This window comes from Synchiropus splendidus, chromosome 18 (assembly GCF_027744825.2).
Source record: "Synchiropus splendidus isolate RoL2022-P1 chromosome 18, RoL_Sspl_1.0, whole genome shotgun sequence".
NCBI lineage: Eukaryota > Metazoa > Chordata > Actinopteri > Syngnathiformes > Callionymidae > Synchiropus > Synchiropus splendidus.
The window spans coordinates 5,527,602-5,544,865 of NC_071351.1; the positions used below are offsets into that span (position 1 = coordinate 5,527,602).

A 17,264-nucleotide genomic window follows, 5' to 3' on the forward strand; every position below is an offset into this window, starting at 1 on the left:
GGACTTCTGAAATACTGCAGTATAAATCGGCTAGCTGCGATCAATATCTCCCAGTTATGACTCTCTCTTGTTGTGGCTTAATAATGATAAAATATTGAAGGTGCAAAAAGAAAGAGGGAGAACACCATGACTGTAACTCTTGGCTGAGACAGCTGAGAGTTGTAAAGTTGCTCTATAATTCACATCAACTCTGGTTGGCTGCAGTCAATCTCCATTCATTATTCATAAGTTAGATCTGTGAACGACTGACAGTCAAAACAAAAGAAAGGTGTCCAGAAATGCTCGGCTGCAGTGAACACAGAACAGAGAGAATCACGGCAGACAAAAAGGGAGGTTGATCCAAAACGTTTATTCCATCCATCATACAGGACCAAACAGGACGAGCAGTGCTCACTGGCTTTTTAACTTGGAGCAAAACAAAACGAAACATTGACAGCGCCAGTCAAAGACGTGTGGAGAAGGTGAACGCCTGGATCCGCAGCTGGAGCTCCTGCGTGTTTTCAACTCCCCGCAGGCCTTCAGGTCCACAGACAGAAGTCCCCCTCGAAAGCCAGACCGCAGTGAGACTCAGGTGGAGACGCTGAGAATCATGGCCGGCTATTTCAAATGAAGAGCTTTTGAAAATGAGGAGAGGCTCTGAAACAGCTGCCAACCTTCCCACGAAAATAATTGTTTTCAAATGTTTCTCCTCACTTTAATTTAGGTTGAACTGGAGGCCCTCTCAAGTCTCTTCTTGTTCACTCTGACCCAGTTGTTTGTGTTTTCATCATTTCCTGAAGCCACAGCGCACACGGTTCTCCGGTGAAGATGTTTCTGACTTCCATGCCACTGAAGACACACAGCTCACTTCGGAGGCAACATCTGACTTTTTCATTTCATTTCTTTTCATGACCTAAGTCTTATTATATGGCAGTCACGGCTCCTCTGCAGCCAGGCAAGAACAGACTGAGGGCCGACATGGGCATCAGTGCTGCCTGGGACCTTGCAAAATAGCTTAGGAGAAAAATACTGTTAGCAGTACAAAACAAAAATGACCATTATTTTATATTGAAAGACGAATTACTGAGGAGGGAAAAAAATAAACTGAAAATGAAAAAAGCATATTAAATATATTATTAAAAATAGTTATAAAACCAACTGCCATCAGATAAATCACTAAAAAGTCCACAACAAAGAAAATTTGTATGTGCTCAATCGATATTTCAAAAAAGTTGGAGAAAATAAAAATGAGCCAGAAAAAAATCCCTTTACGTGTCTGCGTTTTTCCCCCACACAAGAGGATTAATAAAAACGTGCTCTCCTTAGTTGGACAGAAATTGCTTCCATTTGCTCCTCGTGACAATCAGGCTCCACTTTCTTTTCAGCCAATAAAAAGTGAAACCTCATATTTCCTCTTTGTCCTTCTCCGCCTGCGTCCTTGCGTCGGTATTGAAATGCGCTCAGCGTGAAATTAAAGCATCTGACTGAAAACTACATTTGAGCTGATGATGAAGCTGGAGTCGCTCCAAGAGCAGGAAAATCTTTCACACTTTTACGTTGGTCTGAATTATCCGCTGCTCACTGGTGCCGGCGACAGAAGCGCTATTAATATTCATGATCATATGGAGCATCAATCAGCAGCCGTGTATTTACATTCCACACTCCTGCGAGATCTCGCTCCCTGTTCAACACTCCTTAGTGCGTGAGAGGCAGAAAAAGAAACAGAAATGAGTTCAAAAGAAATCTTGCTGCTGCAGCCTTAATGTAACTTGATGGTTTCTGCGCCACGGTCAGGAGAAGTGGTTACAGTGGCCGGTAGATCACAACCACCAGGAGGTCTACAACTCCTCCACCACAACTCTAAGTCATCTCATTAATCTGTGACTCGGGAAAGTTGGACAGTGGTACCCCGATGAAACAGACCAAAAATAGCTCCGTGTTGGTCCCAGAACCAGCAGGAATTTGTCAAACGTTCCTCGGTGGGAAAGTAAAGGCGACTTTAATGAGGGAGCATGTTCGGCGAGGAATAATTCGTCTTCAGGAGAGGCTTCGCAGGTCGACGTGGTCTACAGGGGAGCGAGAGCAGGACTCATCAGGTGCCTAATAAGGACACACACACACACACACAGGTTCCCTGGTGTTCATTCATTCATCCATTCATCTTCCACCTTCACTCGTCTCATCTTCCTGTTCCTCCCTCCTTCCATTCCTCATCCATCTTGTCCTTCCTTCTTTCCCTTCTCAAGTCGTCTTCCATACCTATTGTTTACTTTTCTTACTTGTCCCTCTTCCTCTTCTTTATTCCTTCTTTTGGTCCTTCTTTCATCTGGCATCAGTCAATTCAACTTTGCTTTGAAGCATGTCATTTTTCACATCCTCTTGTTCACCCCTTCCTTCAATGGCGCTTCTTTTTTTTTCCTTTCCTTCTGTCCATCCTTCACTCCATTTCTTCTTTGCTGATTCGATCAGTACCTCCTCCCTTACTTTCATGTGTTCATCCAAAGTTATCTGCCTCCATTACGTATCCCTCCTCCGTAGCTTCTCTCCATTTCTCCTTCAACTCCAGTTCTCACATCCCACTGTCTGTCCTTCCTTGTTTACTTCCAAACTTCCTTAGTTCTATTCACCACTGATGGGCAACACTGGATTTTGTTTACTTCTAATGAATGAAACTATTGATGCTAGACAGAAAAGTCAGCCACTGAGCAGTAAACATGTCTGTGGCAGCCCGACTGACCCTCTGACGTCTGGAGCGGGGTCGCTGGTCCGAGCTGCTGATGAGCAATTACAGCGGTGACGATCAGAACAAACTCATTAGCAGCGGACGATGGACGGCAGACGTTGATTCATTATCATAATTATCAGCTGCAGCTCCAGGGAATTTACTGCAGACTCAGTGTGTGAGCATGAATTAAACGCTCACACACCTCCACCTCCAAGCGAGGTCTGGACCTTCACTTTGCGGTGATGCTTCATGTGAGGGCTGTAAATCTGCTGCTGGAGCCACTGGGATGTTTGAGGATGAGGGTCTTTGAAACAGATGTTCGGATGAATCTGTCACATCATCGGCTTCCGATCCCCATCAGTCATGACACGAGGACGAACGTCACCATGGGGTTACAGCTGCTAGAAGCTCTGGTGGGAACTGAACACTCGTATTCCGAAAAAAGCTTCCCAAGAACTGAACCCACTCATGTATCCACCACACTCCTTGAGGGCTCGTACAGAACCCAACCACAAGGACGTCCCCACAGAAAAAGCAACAGACTTGAATGTGGACGGAGAGAAGGGGTGAAGGAGGATTGATGACTGCGCCGTCTCTCAGTGGTCCTGCTGGCTGCTTCTCCCTGACGTTTAATTTGTCGGAAAATCAGCGAGCGTGGAGTTTGATTACCGTCTCCGTCTGCTGGAGCGCCGCTGACACCGGGGTGACATCACCAGCTGTGCCGCACATGTACACTGCTACAAAGGGAAAACTCTAAAATAACAGTCTGTTTCTTCTCCAGTGTTGAAGCATCACTAGTGTCCTTACAAAAAGAGCAGCTATGAGATGATATACGACTAAAAACTGCTGTGCAGGTGGAAGTATTGGGAAAGACATATATTAAGCAACAAATCTGGGTTATAAAACAACACTCTTTCATGTTAAGGAGAGCTGTTTAGGAGAGCATTTCCCATCTGCAAGTCTACCTCTTCTACTCGACCATCTCCTGGTCACACCTGTCCTCTTCATGTCCTCCTTCATCACATCATGCACCACAACGGTTATCTTCCGCCTCCTCTCTGGCCCAGTCCTGCAGTCGCTGTCTAACACTCTCCCCTTCTCATCCATTCAACAAGTTTGCTGCAAAATGATTCGCTCAAGCTGGTTTCAACAAAATGCCGCCATCTAGTGGCACATGAGGGAATCAACCAGAGTCATGCATACCAGCTCAGTCGTCTGTGACGGAGACCTTGTGGAAACATCTGGAGACGACACTGGGGCTTTTCCCGTGAGAGAAGGTGGCCATCAGAAGTTTAGTTCCAGGTGAGGACGGTGTGATGGAGACCTTCTTCGCGATCACATCACTCGGCTGCAGCAGGAGCATCCTGACACGAGAAACACAAAGTTTTGACCTCAGAGGAAGATCATGTGACTGTCGCTGCTCGAGTCTCACTGCAACATGTTAACAAACTGAGATTAAAGACGTTAAATCTGTCACTTATTAATGCATCTGATATATCAACTTAAGTTACATTTTTAATCTTAAATCAAAGTCTTTTATTTATGACTTTGCCCAGGATTGAGACTTGACAGTTTCTAAAAATAAATCTCACAATCTTCTTATCTTCAATAACAACAAACTTGTCAGCAGGTTTGTAATCCACAGATTCTTTAATTCTTATCTTGGGCCAGAAACATCTTCATCAGTCGACACACAGACATCTCTGCAGAAACACACCTGACCACATTCCCACCGTCACATACCAGACTAACATCCACCTGGTTATCAGCTCCTGCGGCAGGGAGAAAACAAAAGAGGACACGAGTGGAATGTGACCGTCACCTGGATTGTTGTTGTCCCGTCAGCAGCCCGGACCCTTCCACGGTCAGCACGGCTGCACTCAGAGCTTTGGACAGTCTGTTGGTGAAGGAGACCAGGACGGTGGTTGACGTCTTCACCTGTACAGTGTCACCACCTTCGACCTGAGGGCGCACGATGAGATTATTCATCTCTCATCTTCAATCTGACTAATGTGGGTGAAGCCGACACCTCAAAGTGGATCTGTGGTGAGCTGACATCAAAGTCCAGCGTGTCCAGAACTCGCTCCTTGCTTTTCAAGTCCTTCACAACCACCACCACCTTCATGATGTCGTCACCTGCCAGGACCGACTCATACACGGAGGGACGGATGGAGTGGCGTAGGACCAACTCTGCAGAGGGGAAGAGCATTCACCTCCAGACTCCAACAGCTTCCAGCTGCTTCTCACCCTGAAGTGGCTGCAGCTGAACATCTCTGTGTTCCTTCCATAAAGTCTCCAGAGGGCTGCGGTGGTACTTCTTCACCTGAGCGCTCAGGTGCTCCCTCACCACTCTGGAGCCAGTGGACCGATTGGTGAGTGTCACTTGTAAGTTGATGGTGTTTCCTACTATGGGCACGCCGTCCAGGCTCAGGGACACCTCCAAACCTGGTGACAGTCCTGTTAGGTGGAATCAAAAGGGGGTCAGATGCGAGACACTTGAATGTCTGAGCCGAAATAAATGTAAGTCTGATGACATCATCTCAAAAAACGATCCTCTTGTTACATTTAAACGACAAACAAATCAGAAACTGAAATGCGGCTCACCTTGTGCTCCAGCTGATCTGGACGCGCCGAAGAGCTGAGCTGTATCCGACACTGTGAGTAGGAGGACATCAATATCAGTTCAGTGACAGAGCTTAAATAACATGGTAATTTAAAGTCAAGAGAATAAAGGCTGCAGCTCAGAGAAATATTTCACATGTTGATTTATGTCTACATCTTGCTCCCTCAATTCCAGGTGGTGACGTGTGAAGGACAAGCAAACATTACATTCCTAAATTATTTTGTGGACTTAAAGATAAACTCTTGACATTACCCTTGAAACCCATCTTGGACAGTCTGTTTCTACACCATGTGCTCTGACACGACTCATTTGTTACACTCACTCAGTGCAGTTTGATTGACAGGATCAGATTGGAGAGAAGGACTTGCAACAAAACTGTGTTCTGCAACAGAGTGAGGAGTATAACTTCCGAACAAGCAAGTCACAAACCACATGAAGAAATAAAAACAAGTGGAGTCATTTTAAAATGTCTCATTCTCAAGTGCATCTATCAGATATAAAGAAGAGAAAAGCCTGAGGTCGGACCTGTGAATGCGCCCATTCTTCCACCATTTACTGTCTGTCCTGCAAAACACAAAAAGTGACAGGTCAAAACTTCCACAAAACTCATTTCTTCGACTTACTCTTCTTCCTCTTGTAGGTGTGCGTCAGGTTCTCTGGTCCATCAGAACCAATGCGTTTGGTGTAGATGAGTTGTCCCACCCACTCAGTGTCCACTGTCCTGCCCACCACCAAGCCGTCCCGCACTATCATCCGTACGACGTCAGAGTCCACGGATGCATAGATGAAGGAGGTATCGAAGGGAGCGCCGAAGCAGTGCTGTTGCACGGCCACCACAGGACATGGGCCGCAGCAGTAGGTCCCTGGTGGTACACCATGTTTGGCAGTGATATCACAGAGCCACTTTAAAAACTAACCAGTAAGACAGTAATACATAATGCACCACTATCTAGGGTCACATACATACATGCTGTTACATGCTGCAACACTGACCTGCACTCTTCTCTTGAGGCGTCGGATCCACAACTTGCCAACCATCAAACTGCGGGCCAAGGTCTGGCCGCCTCATCCAGCACTCCACCCACACATGGAAGTTCCTGTCACATGACACTCAGACTGGAGAACAACAGAGAACTCAAACAGGAACTGTACCCACCAAATGCTGTCCTTTGAGAGGCCAAGATTCTCGCCGGTGCTGGAGTAAAACTCTTCCGTCACCAGGTTTCCATCACCATCGTGGGCGGAGTTAAAAACTGTCACCACCCTGGAGGGAACGCCCAACACCCGTAACACTGCAGAGACGAGGAAACAACTTCCTTTATGAGCAACATTCATGGAGCTTTTCCTCACAAGTGTAGAGCCACCTGTGCAGAGCACGGATGCAAACACCCAGCACTGGCCGTAGCGAACCGGCTTGCACCTGGATGCCACCCAGTGCCGCAGGATGTCGGTGCTGCAACTCCACTCGGTGGGTTTGACACCATCTCTATAGCTGCCTTGCCACCTGCCCTCCAGCACGCCCATGTCATCGTTGGAGTTCACCTGAAGACAAGCAGTCGCCATCAAAATCATCATGTTTATTGTAGGTTCAGGCCTTTGAATCACATTATAGCTCAGCTCTGTGGTTCATCTCACCATGGCACAAAGAACCCTGCACAGGTAGACTGGGTCAGCTCTTCTCAAGTAGTCCATACACCTGTCCCTGAGGTGCTGCGGGCTGACCTCCAAGAGCTTCAGACAGGCCTCCAGTACCCCGGGATCATACTGCACATGCACTCAGGCACTGAAATGAAATGCTTCAACACGTCCATCCAATCTGTTACCTACCTGTCCGAAACACCAGGGACGTTTGGAGACGTTGGTGTTGGTGCCCATGAAGACCACACCAAAGTCGCTCTTGACGTACTCTTGCAGTTGGACCTCCAGTGGCATGTAGACTGGATCAGCTGGACAGCAGAAACATCAGTGTTTCTGTTCATGGGACATCATTCCAGTGACTCACATTCCAACCAGGGATTGCAAAGCAGCACAAAATTTCCTGCTTTGTAGCTGCGTCTGTCCCAGGGAGTCTCGATGTGAATGAAGAGCTGATACAGAGCCACCGCTGACAGCACCGGTGAGCGGATGTGGACGGTAACTGAGTGCGAATGGATGTCACCAGGATAGACTCTCGCAGACCAGCAGAGGGAGTCCAACCACAGGTTGGAGAACTGGACCGGGATCTGCTCCGACAGCTCATCTGTTATGGCAGAACGGTCAGTGCACGATAATGGAGGAGTAGATCTGATGTGGATACCTAGCAGCAGAACCTCCAGAAGCAGGTTCTCCACATCAGGATTCCACAGCCGGCTGCGGAACACCAGTGTAAGTTTGAAGGGTTTTCCTCGGCGGACCACCAGAACATTCCTGCCGAGTCCTTGCGTCTCGTGCGAGATGTGGTTCTGCTGAATCTGGAAGTTCACCATTTTCAGTCTGCAGCGTTCCATGCCTGGCAGAGAACATGACACCTGATTGTTGACTGATGGTGATGGCCCAGTCCTCCACCCGCCCCTCTCTGAATCACAAATGTGAGGGAATCAAGGGGCAGAAAACTTTCAAACACTTGTACAAGATAAACAGCTCGAAAACCAATAGAGCAAGAAAAGAATTAACTTTCCAATCTAAAAACTGTTTACAAACACATACAATTCAAAATACCCTTCACTACAGCGCCACCTGCGTGACCATGTAGTCGTCATCTCAAAATATTTTCTCCATGTAAGAAGTGCAGAACAGCGAATAAATGCAAGATGTTGAAAATCAAAACTCACCACTGCTGGCAAGTGTTTGCTGAGAGAAGTCCATCGTGTGTCTGCAACTGCAGGGAGTGACAGAAGGAATGAGAAGTGACCCCGCCCCCAGATAAACATCACACCTCGACATTTTTTCTCCACTTCCGCTCACCATTGTATTGGCATGTGTACAAAGGCAGGACAAGACCTCAAGGAAATTGTTTTAAGACGTGAATCCGGAGCGTTCAACCATGCCTGAAACATGAATGTGATCTGTGTGTTGGAGGCTAAATAAGGAGCATAAACTGCTCCAGGCTTGCAAAGATAAAACTATTTCTTAACAGTTGACTGACTAACAGGAATGTTTCTACAGTGTGATGAACGTAGTAACAATTGAATGAGATGTATGTATGTCAGTACGTATAGGACAAAAATCGACCTCGTGGTCATTGAAAGACAAACAATCAGTGTTTGGGCCGGTGAGACTGTTCCCTTAACATGGAGTCAGTCACCGGACCTGTGCAACCAGCCCAAGACAATGCAATGAAAAGTCAAGACCAGTGTTAAACGTTAACTGCTGAGAGGATTCTTCGGATGTTTGACAAAAATGTGGCTTCATAGAAACAAAAGGATGAGAAAAACGCAAGGCTGCATAACAACATGAATCAATATCATACGTCAACTTCTGTTATAAGAGTTCCACAGTCATTTTCTTCTCCATGAATTTGAGCGACGAGAAGGAATGAAATAAACTTTTTTGGATGGTGGAAAATGAGGCTTTGGTTTTATGAATCACTTCATTATGGAGCAGAGTCACAGGTCTTGGATGTTCCTCCAGACCAGTGGTTCTTAACCTGGGTTCGATCGAACCCTAGGGGTTCAGTGAGTCGGTCTCAGGGGTTCGGTGGAGCCTCCACCGCAGAGGTCCACCCCTCAGTCTAGTCTGCAGTTAGTGTGTCATATTTTATTTTTTACTAAAGAAGGGTTTGGTGAATGAGCATATGAAACTGGTGGCGTTCGGTGCCTCCAACAAGGTTAAGAACCACTGCTCCAGACGAACAGGATGAGGCTAAAAAGGGTTGCCTCGTTTGCTTGTCAACATGACGAGAGCTGAAGCAGTTTTATGAGAGGACAGCAGGTGGCGCGGGCGCTCCACCGGCTGAAGTGTGGCAGAGCGTCATGGTTATCGGACGTCACAGCCTCACTTCACTCCAGATGATGAAAGGTGGGCACGCTCATGCGTCACTTCTCTCTGGAAACAAACCTGAAGAAGTCTGTCTCATAAATGATGTAAGCAAAGGGGAGAAGTTTCCTCTCAGCAAGTTTGGTTTCAAATGCGAAAAGGGGAAGTTTGTCTCGACTGTCTGGCTTCTCGTCACACGCAATGTAAACCCCGAGATGAATCACTAAGACAAGTCGACTCAAAAATCACTCTCTTGTCAGAGCCGTGTTTTCTGGTGGTGGTTCGTCTCAGTGCTGCTTGACTTGTCACCTGAACTTGAACCTTCAGCTTTGCCATGTTCACATAGACCAGAGTGTTTCAGTGTCTCTTGAGTCTGTCTTGTGATTCATAACATGCTTGGTACTGTGAAGACGTTCCTACTCACACTGCCAACAGGTCCAGTTCCAGGGAAGTCCTGGATCTTGCCGTTCCATTCTGCCTGGGCTTCCTGCGCTGGTGAGTCACCTTCCTGTAACTTCCTGGACAAACACAGCCTCTTCCATCTGTGGTTGTTCACTTTCTGTCGAAAGCACGCGCTGGTCCACATCACGTCCTGTTTGGAACCTCTGCAAACAGGAAACACAAGCTTTTCATTTACTGCAGGCTCTGCGTCGTTCTGCACCAACTTCAGGAGGTTTCTTTTCCACCAAGAGAGGACTTGGAGGGACTACGACACATGACACTGAATTCTTTCTCATTTTCTGAGAAAAGTGTTTGACACTTCCTCTAATTGTTCTGTGTGTACGTGTGTGATAACTGGCAGCAGATGTCCTCTTATCAGACCTCCTGCCATCACACATAATAAACCTCGAGAGGACCAAAAGAGGAACCAGTTGAGTAACGGACCCCTTGTCTCCATGGCAACATGAGAGGTTTGTTTTAGATAAAGTTGTGAGTCAGAAACGGTTCCAAGTGTGCGACAGTTAGGTGATGTGTTGATGACTAATGCGGTTCATTTTTGATCTACATCTTGACGTGGTTGACTGGACCTTTGGAGGTGTCAGGTCCTCGCTGACGTCAGCGCTCCAGGTCGGTGATGAGCACAAAGCGTGACCCTGCTGGTGACCCTTGTCTTTGAGAAGGGAACACTGTTGTGTACTAAACCAGAGCCCCTCCCACATCAAGATGATTGGCGGCACCTCATCCTGGTGTTGACTGTTTGGGACTGTAAACAGGAGAGGTGACTGCAAGTCTCAGAGGCGTCTGAAGGGGAGGGTGGACACTCAAGTCAGAGTGAGGCCCGAGGCCGAGGTTCAGACACGGAGAGTAGAGAGGGTCATGACCGCCCCTCCTGCTCAGACATAGACGACCCTTCCCTTCCAGTCTCTCATACTTATGCTGAGTGTCGTGGACATCCTGTCCCGCAGCAACGGTGGCCATCGCCATGGCAACCTCCCGCACGTGCTGAACTTGGGATGGGTCTTCTTGCGTGAGAAAGGAGCGAGTGTTCACTAGCTGTGTACATAAGACGGTGTGTAAAAGGGCTCCAGGCGTCGACCACAAATATCAGCAGCTTCTCTATTTCTGTCTCATGGTGCTGGCCTGAGGTGGCGACTGGTGGCGTGATGCGGGAGCGCTCACCGCAGAAACTTCCTCTCAGCAAGTGCTGGCTCATTGTGGCGAGTTTCAGAGTAACCTCGCAGAACACGGCTCGCCGTCCTCCCACGTGACGGTGTTCACAGCACTTACGAGGACTGAGCCAGGAACGTTTCAGGTGCAGGGTCATCTGGAATTGGAGCTGCTTTTGTGCTGCTACAATTCTGTTTTTCCAATTCATTTAAATACATTTGAGTTTTTTGGTGATGCTTTGGTGGTTTGCTCTAATTCCTGTTCAGAAGCCCCTTTGGTGCTCATTTCAAGTCATTCACTTGCTGCTGATGAAAGTCTTACTTCATGACTCAACAGATCTAAACTTGTTTTGAGATACAGCAGCAGACTTGTTTACAGGCTTTGGCTGAATATGTTTTTATCTTCTTCAGTGTTATTTAAACCAGGGCAGTCAGACCTCTAACTCCAGACGGTGCTGTGTATCTGCTGATCATGTGACCTCAGCTCACAGCAAACAATCCACAGATGCTAACAAGGCACAGGTTGTTTGAGGTTTCTCATTTAGCGGCTGTAAATGTCATTGACACGGATCACTGGCTGGAACATTCACTGATGGGCGTCTAAAGAAGAACTGATTCTTGTTAGTGGAGGTTTAAACTGGCCAGTGTCAAGGACACACACACACGCATATGTCCATGCTGTCTGGTGCAGAAAGGAGTGAAAGTGTCTGCAAGGAGCCTTCACACCGCCCTGGACCCCCCAGGGTCACTGCATCTGCAGGGTCGCATGACAATAGCCGTGATCAGCTGCTACTCCCACATTCTCCTTGTGTTCTGGTGGCAGAGCAATTAGAGCGTGTGAGAAACTACATTCCATCACAGGCAACAAAAGAGAGAATGTGAGTGACCTCATAGGTCAATTGGACCGATGACCCCCCCAGAGTGAGAGACGCTGGACAGCCCAGCACCGCAGGATTCGACAGAAGCTTTCCCAGCTCCTCGACGGTTCAAACCATGTTGGACGATTCTAACTGTCTGAACAGAGGTGCTGCTGTCAGAGCAGGGAAGGATGAGAGAACACACACACACACACACGAGTGTCCAGAGGACCCGACACACCTGTCAATCATCCGCTGAGACCCCAAGTTGCCTGGCCTCCTGAGAGCAGTGCAGCTCGACGTCAACACCTGGAAGGAAGTTGAACATCAGACTTTGTGGCATTGTTTTAACTTTCCTGCATTCAAATATCAACATACAGTATATTGTCATTTAATTTCAGTATGTTTACTCTTCCTCTTTATTTCCCTTCTGTTTAATATCCCCTGAGAAGCTGGGATATCAAACTGTACACTACGTTTGGGATGCTAACATTCGTTTGCCAACTTGTGTTGAACATACGAGCGACTCAAACCGGACGAAACAAAGTGTACATTCTCCAAATTGTTCGGGAATTTAATCCAACACTACACGGGAATTGGAATTCGAACAGGATCCTGAAACTTAACACCAAACAATACGAAAACATGCGCACGTTAGCCTGTTAGCGTATTAGCCACTTAGCATGGAAGGCTCGCATTTTACATTTAGTGAGAGCTTTATTCGTTTGTCACCAAACTGCAGTTCAAAAACGTACCTGCGCCGCCATCTTTTCTTGCAGCGCGGGAATCCGTCACGTGACACGAGCGTCCCTAGCCATTACACCATTCTATGATTCGTGATAAATATGAACACTCAGCATGACTTTCGTCTCTCATAGTTATTCACTGGAAGCAAACGCAGGTTCCAGAGTGGAGGGGCAGGAAGCTCTAGTCAGGCTCCAGGCCCTGGCCACTGATCGGACCCCGGGACCTGCTGGAGGGGTCCTGACTGCCACCGACCTCCGCTCCATATTGGCGGCATCACATGTTCCCAAACGCTCCAGTTCCCACAAAGAACTCCCAACAAAGGGTCTCCTCTTCCAAACACACCACAGAGCTGACCTCACAAATATTTCTGTTTATTTTTGGCAACAACAAAATCAGCTGGTATCAAACATAAAAAAAGAGAGACCTTGGTATCAAAAGCAGAGTCTTTCATCCAGGGAAACGTCCATTTAAATAAATAACTTAGTTGTCTTTGGTCTCGCTCTGAGGCCGCGGGAATGTAGCGGAACTGCTGAGTCATCGCGGCTCACAGCTTGCTCTCCTCCTCCTCCAGCTGCCTGTTCAGTCCCGGGATAAACTTGAGGATGCGCCGTCTGAAGCTCTTGTGTTTCCTCTGCAGCGAGCCCACGGTGGCGCTCTTCTCCCCTGCTGCCGAGGAGGGGCGCACGTAGCTGCGCGTGCTCGCGCTGCGGGTCAGCTGCGTCCTGGCCGTGGCGAAGAGCTCGCTGGCCGGTCGCAGGCGCCTCTTCTTCTTGGGGTCGGCCAGCGGCTGGGCCGGGTACAGGCAGGTCTGGTAGAGCGGGTCGTCTTCGGTGTTGGTGCTCTGGAGGCTGCTGCTGCTGCTGCCGCCGGTGCAGCGCACAGCCCTCTGGACCACCGGACTGGGCGCCCCCAGGCTGCCGTACACGCCCGCCGACTCCAGAGACTCGTAGATGGCGGCGTCGCTCATCACGATACCTGAGAGAGAAGGCAGCCGTGTGACGCCGGGCTCGCTGCCACCGCCGGACTCACGGAGGCTCAGGGTCTCACCGTGCACCAGCCGCTGCTCCTGCACCGTCAGCGTCCGGTACTCGTCCCACTTCTCGTGCAGAGTTTGCTGCGGAGGGAAAGAGGCAGAGGGTCAGTGCCGGAGGGTTGGGGGGAGTCCAGGACCCGACGTCTGAGCCGCAGGATTAGCCGCACAGCTGCTCAGGCCAGAATGTGATGAGTCAGCTGCTGCTGCAGCGACAGGTGCTGGACAGACAGACAGACAGGTGTCTCACTTCACCGGGGGTGGGAGGGCGACCCCGCTCACCTTGAGAAACTGCAGCCGCGCCTCCAGCTCCGCCCTCCTGATGGCGTCGCTGTAGAGCGTCTCCAACCTTCAGAAGAAGAGAAACCACGTCAGTGCAGTAAACTGCCAGCGGATATTGGAGGCTGTCGCCAAGACCCGAGGACTTAAACTGACTGCGACAGAGGCGATAGATGTGCGTGTGTGTGTCCTTTCATGTGTGTTTTTACGGCTCCCTTCGCCCCCCCACCCGTCCCTTGCTGCGCTCACTTAATGAGAACATGAAACTTCACCACACAAGTCAAGCAAAAGGCAGGGAAGCATTGGTACCTCAGGAAATTCCCACAGGATCGGATGAGATGAACGATCTCCTTGTGGCGAAGGCCATCTACCGCCGCCTCGTTCACCCCGGCGATGGTGTCGCCTACACACACACAGGCACACACACACACACAAGTGTCACGGTCGGCCGCTCCTGACTGACACACACTTTTGTTTCAACACAAAAACCCGGTGATGTCACCTCACCAGAGCGAGGAGACAAAGCAGTGGGAATGAGAGGAATTTAGGAAGTGAATCTGAGCGAAGGAGGAAGCCAGAGGTCACGTGACCAGCTGATCAAAGGAGTCGCTGCAGACCTCAGCACCCAGAGGAGTTTTAAAAAAACCTGTTCTGCTCAGTTTAACACGACTCAACGTTTGACTCGATTTTTAGGGCGCAAGTTTGGAAACACTTCCTCAACATCACAAGGTCACGCGACTCACCAACTTTGAGTCCGGCGCGATGGGCGGGGCTGTCCTCGTGCACCTTACACACGAACGTGCACATCTCCAGCGAGCTCTGCTGCGGATGGTGCAGGCCGTACGTCTGCAAGAGACGCCACACGTCACATGACAGAAGCTGCTTCCTGCTCCGGCACAAGAATTCACAGAGAAGAATCTCAATTGTTCTATTCCTGGTGCTGGAGGTTCCCGCCCTTCCTGGAGAGCACGGGTCAGCAGGACGTGACCTTGTGACCTCAGAGTTTGAAGCGCGGGTTTCCTGCAGTCTGAACTTGAGGTGGACGCTCCTGCTGCACCAGATTATTAATCTGAGATTAGCATGGATCTCTCACCTGGATCTCAAATCCAAACGTCTCGTCTTCGTTCTTCTCCAGGGTCACAGACTTCCTGAAAACAGAGTTTGGTGAGCATTCATGTGTTCACACCAGCCAGACTAGTCACAACCAACAAAGGTTTCACTTTGAAAAGCTTCATTTCCTCGACCAAGTGGGTCTGCGCTCTGGCTCTGGAATGTCTGGAGCCCCTCACTACACTGGCGAGGAACTCTGTCGGTGTCCGTCTGCGTCACTAGCGTGTTGCTTTACGACCGCGACCCGGAAGGTCAGCGAGCCCTGACCCCTCAGACAGAGAGTCGGCCTGTTAGCTGCTTCTGCTCCACAAACGCCTCCGACGTCCAACAAAACACTGAAATGTCACCGCAGTTCTGAAATAAAGAGGCAAGTGTGGAGTTCTGACCCGGCGGGTCGCAACCCAAATCTGCTCTGACGTTTGCTGCCTTCATTAGAGACTTGGAACCTGAAGGAGACTGATGTTTGAGGCCTATATGCCTGAAACACACCGCTGGTTCATGTGTTTACAGTGATGTGAAATCTAAAAACAGGCTCCTCTCTGCGGACTGAGGAACCCAGAATGAGACTTGGGGTCAGTACCTTTGTGGTTCTGGCGACGGGGTCGAAGGTTTCCACTTCCTGTTGTCGCCCTGGAAGCAAGAAGACAAGGTGAGTCGGACATTTGGACTCGCCCACGAGGGACCGTCCCGACAGCGGCACGTTTGACTCGTGCGAGTCCTGCCATTCAAACAACCACATGTCGCTGTCACACTTCCTGTTACTGCTCCTTGGAACGTCTTTCTCACGTCTCACCTACTTCTCTTTTCACTCACCCTGACCTTTGACACCTCACCTCCGAACTTGATGCTCCATGACACACAAGCCATGAGACTGGACGTTTGAGCCCAGTAAGACTAGGCAGCGACTCGCACGCCGCCAGTCTGTTGGAGCCGGGGCATTTCATCTGCAGCAGCAGTGAAAGGACCTTTGTGCCCACCCACCTACACACACCCACGGTCACTGCAGGTCCATAAGTGTTGCCTTCTCTTCGTCCCCACACACTCACTAGATTGTCCCCCCGCCTCCGCTCAATGAGACCATTTACAGCCACAGCACAATGACCTGCTGTTCACAGTGTGGTGGTTCGAGTCCAGGCAGAAACAAAAACACAGCCAGGAAACTCTGAGACCAATTTCACTCTAGTTAGTTTAGTGACTCTTATTTTGAAGGTTTGATTTTGAGGTGTGTGTCGCTCCAGAACTCCTCATTCTGCTGTCAAACTCCTGCCCCCCACATGTCCACCAGCTGGAAGACTCTGACTGGGCATGTCCCTGTCTCAGATGGGACCCTTGAGGGTCCAAGTGACTCTGGCCCAAACTATCAACTCACCAACAGTTGAGAAGATCAGTGAGCTACAGGCCTGTTGAGAGGTGATTAGTGTGGGGTGTCAAAGGTCATGGCATCTAGTGGCCACTCACAGACTGTTTATATAAAAACACCCATGAATAAATACGCTTGTTTACATGTCTATGGAAATTCAAATTTTAACTTCACCCACAACATTTTTCGTTCATAAACCACCTCAGTTCTGTTTGTTTTTTTACTATTAAAAACTACTTTATTGACAACAATAACAATTGAACCACGTAAATTCTTGTGTTTGAATATATTTGAGCGGCTTGTTTACGACCTGAATGCTGAGAATGTTAAGCTATATTTCATTGAAAAACAGAGAGCCGCAGTTGTTTTCCCCGCCGCGGCAAACAGTGGCGAATTAATGACGGTTTTAACTGGGTCTGGAGCAAATATTGACTCACCTTCCTGCAGCTCCTCGGCAGAGTTCCTCCGGAGAAAGCCAGCGTTCTGTAGTTGTAAACCTCCGCCGAGCTGTCGGAGCGGGATGATGGGAAGTAGACGTCCTCCGTCCCGCCGGAGCTGGAGTTCACCTTCCGCAGCCTTCGGAGCGTCATTGTCCGGGAGAGAGCAAACACCTGCGAGGTGGCGAGGCTCCAGCGAGTCAACACCGTCGAGACAAAACAAACTCCGGCGGCCAGGAAGCAACGCGAGAGCGTGTGGAGGTCCGGAGCCCGAGTCCGTTCGCTTGCGAGGCCGAACACTGCGCGACTGTCGCGGGTCAAAGTTTGACTACAAACATTGAGTGGAGTGAGTGGGCGGCGCTTCAGCGCGATTGACACGCGCAATTGTTGTGCTGCATTCACGGCACCTCGGACATTCCAGCGATCACAACGAAGAACAACTCGTAATTAAAAACGTTCTCCCTCTAAAGTCGCTGACTTTATCTGAAACATTCTGTTTGAGGAGCGAGTTTATATTTCAAGAACAATAACTGGAGCGACAATAAACTTACCAATG

At 49.1% G+C, this 17,264-nt stretch overlaps 2 protein-coding genes across 2 annotated transcripts; both read right to left on the minus strand.

Moving 5' to 3' along the window:
• Positions 1 to 352: 352 nt before the first annotated feature.
• On the minus strand, positions 353 to 13,030 carry LOC128749683 (protein-glutamine gamma-glutamyltransferase E-like). Its single transcript, XM_053849531.1, has 20 exons — positions 12,501 to 13,030; positions 11,987 to 12,054; positions 9,706 to 9,886; positions 8,138 to 8,184; positions 7,624 to 7,815; positions 7,330 to 7,566; positions 7,155 to 7,273; positions 6,963 to 7,091; positions 6,692 to 6,869; positions 6,484 to 6,619; positions 6,321 to 6,424; positions 5,951 to 6,190; positions 5,853 to 5,891; positions 5,650 to 5,709; positions 5,309 to 5,359; positions 4,952 to 5,161; positions 4,734 to 4,894; positions 4,527 to 4,666; positions 3,908 to 4,068; positions 353 to 2,045 (listed from the first exon to the last, which is right to left on the minus strand). Exons 4-19 carry the CDS (start codon positions 8,169 to 8,171, stop codon positions 3,912 to 3,914), a joined length of 2,187 nt encoding a protein of 728 aa, XP_053705506.1. The 5' UTR covers positions 8,172 to 8,184; positions 9,706 to 9,886; positions 11,987 to 12,054; positions 12,501 to 13,030; the 3' UTR covers positions 353 to 2,045; positions 3,908 to 3,911.
• A 6-nt stretch (positions 13,031 to 13,036) lies between these two features.
• tamalin (trafficking regulator and scaffold protein tamalin) lies at positions 13,037 to 16,861 on the minus strand. The gene is made up of 7 exons (XM_053849687.1): positions 16,709 to 16,861; positions 15,492 to 15,541; positions 14,895 to 14,949; positions 14,545 to 14,647; positions 14,111 to 14,204; positions 13,805 to 13,871; positions 13,037 to 13,606 (listed from the first exon to the last, which is right to left on the minus strand). The coding sequence occupies exons 1-7, from the start codon at positions 16,859 to 16,861 to the stop codon at positions 13,037 to 13,039; spliced, it is 1,092 nt and encodes a 363-aa protein (XP_053705662.1).
• Between the last annotated feature and the right edge of the window lie 403 nt (positions 16,862 to 17,264).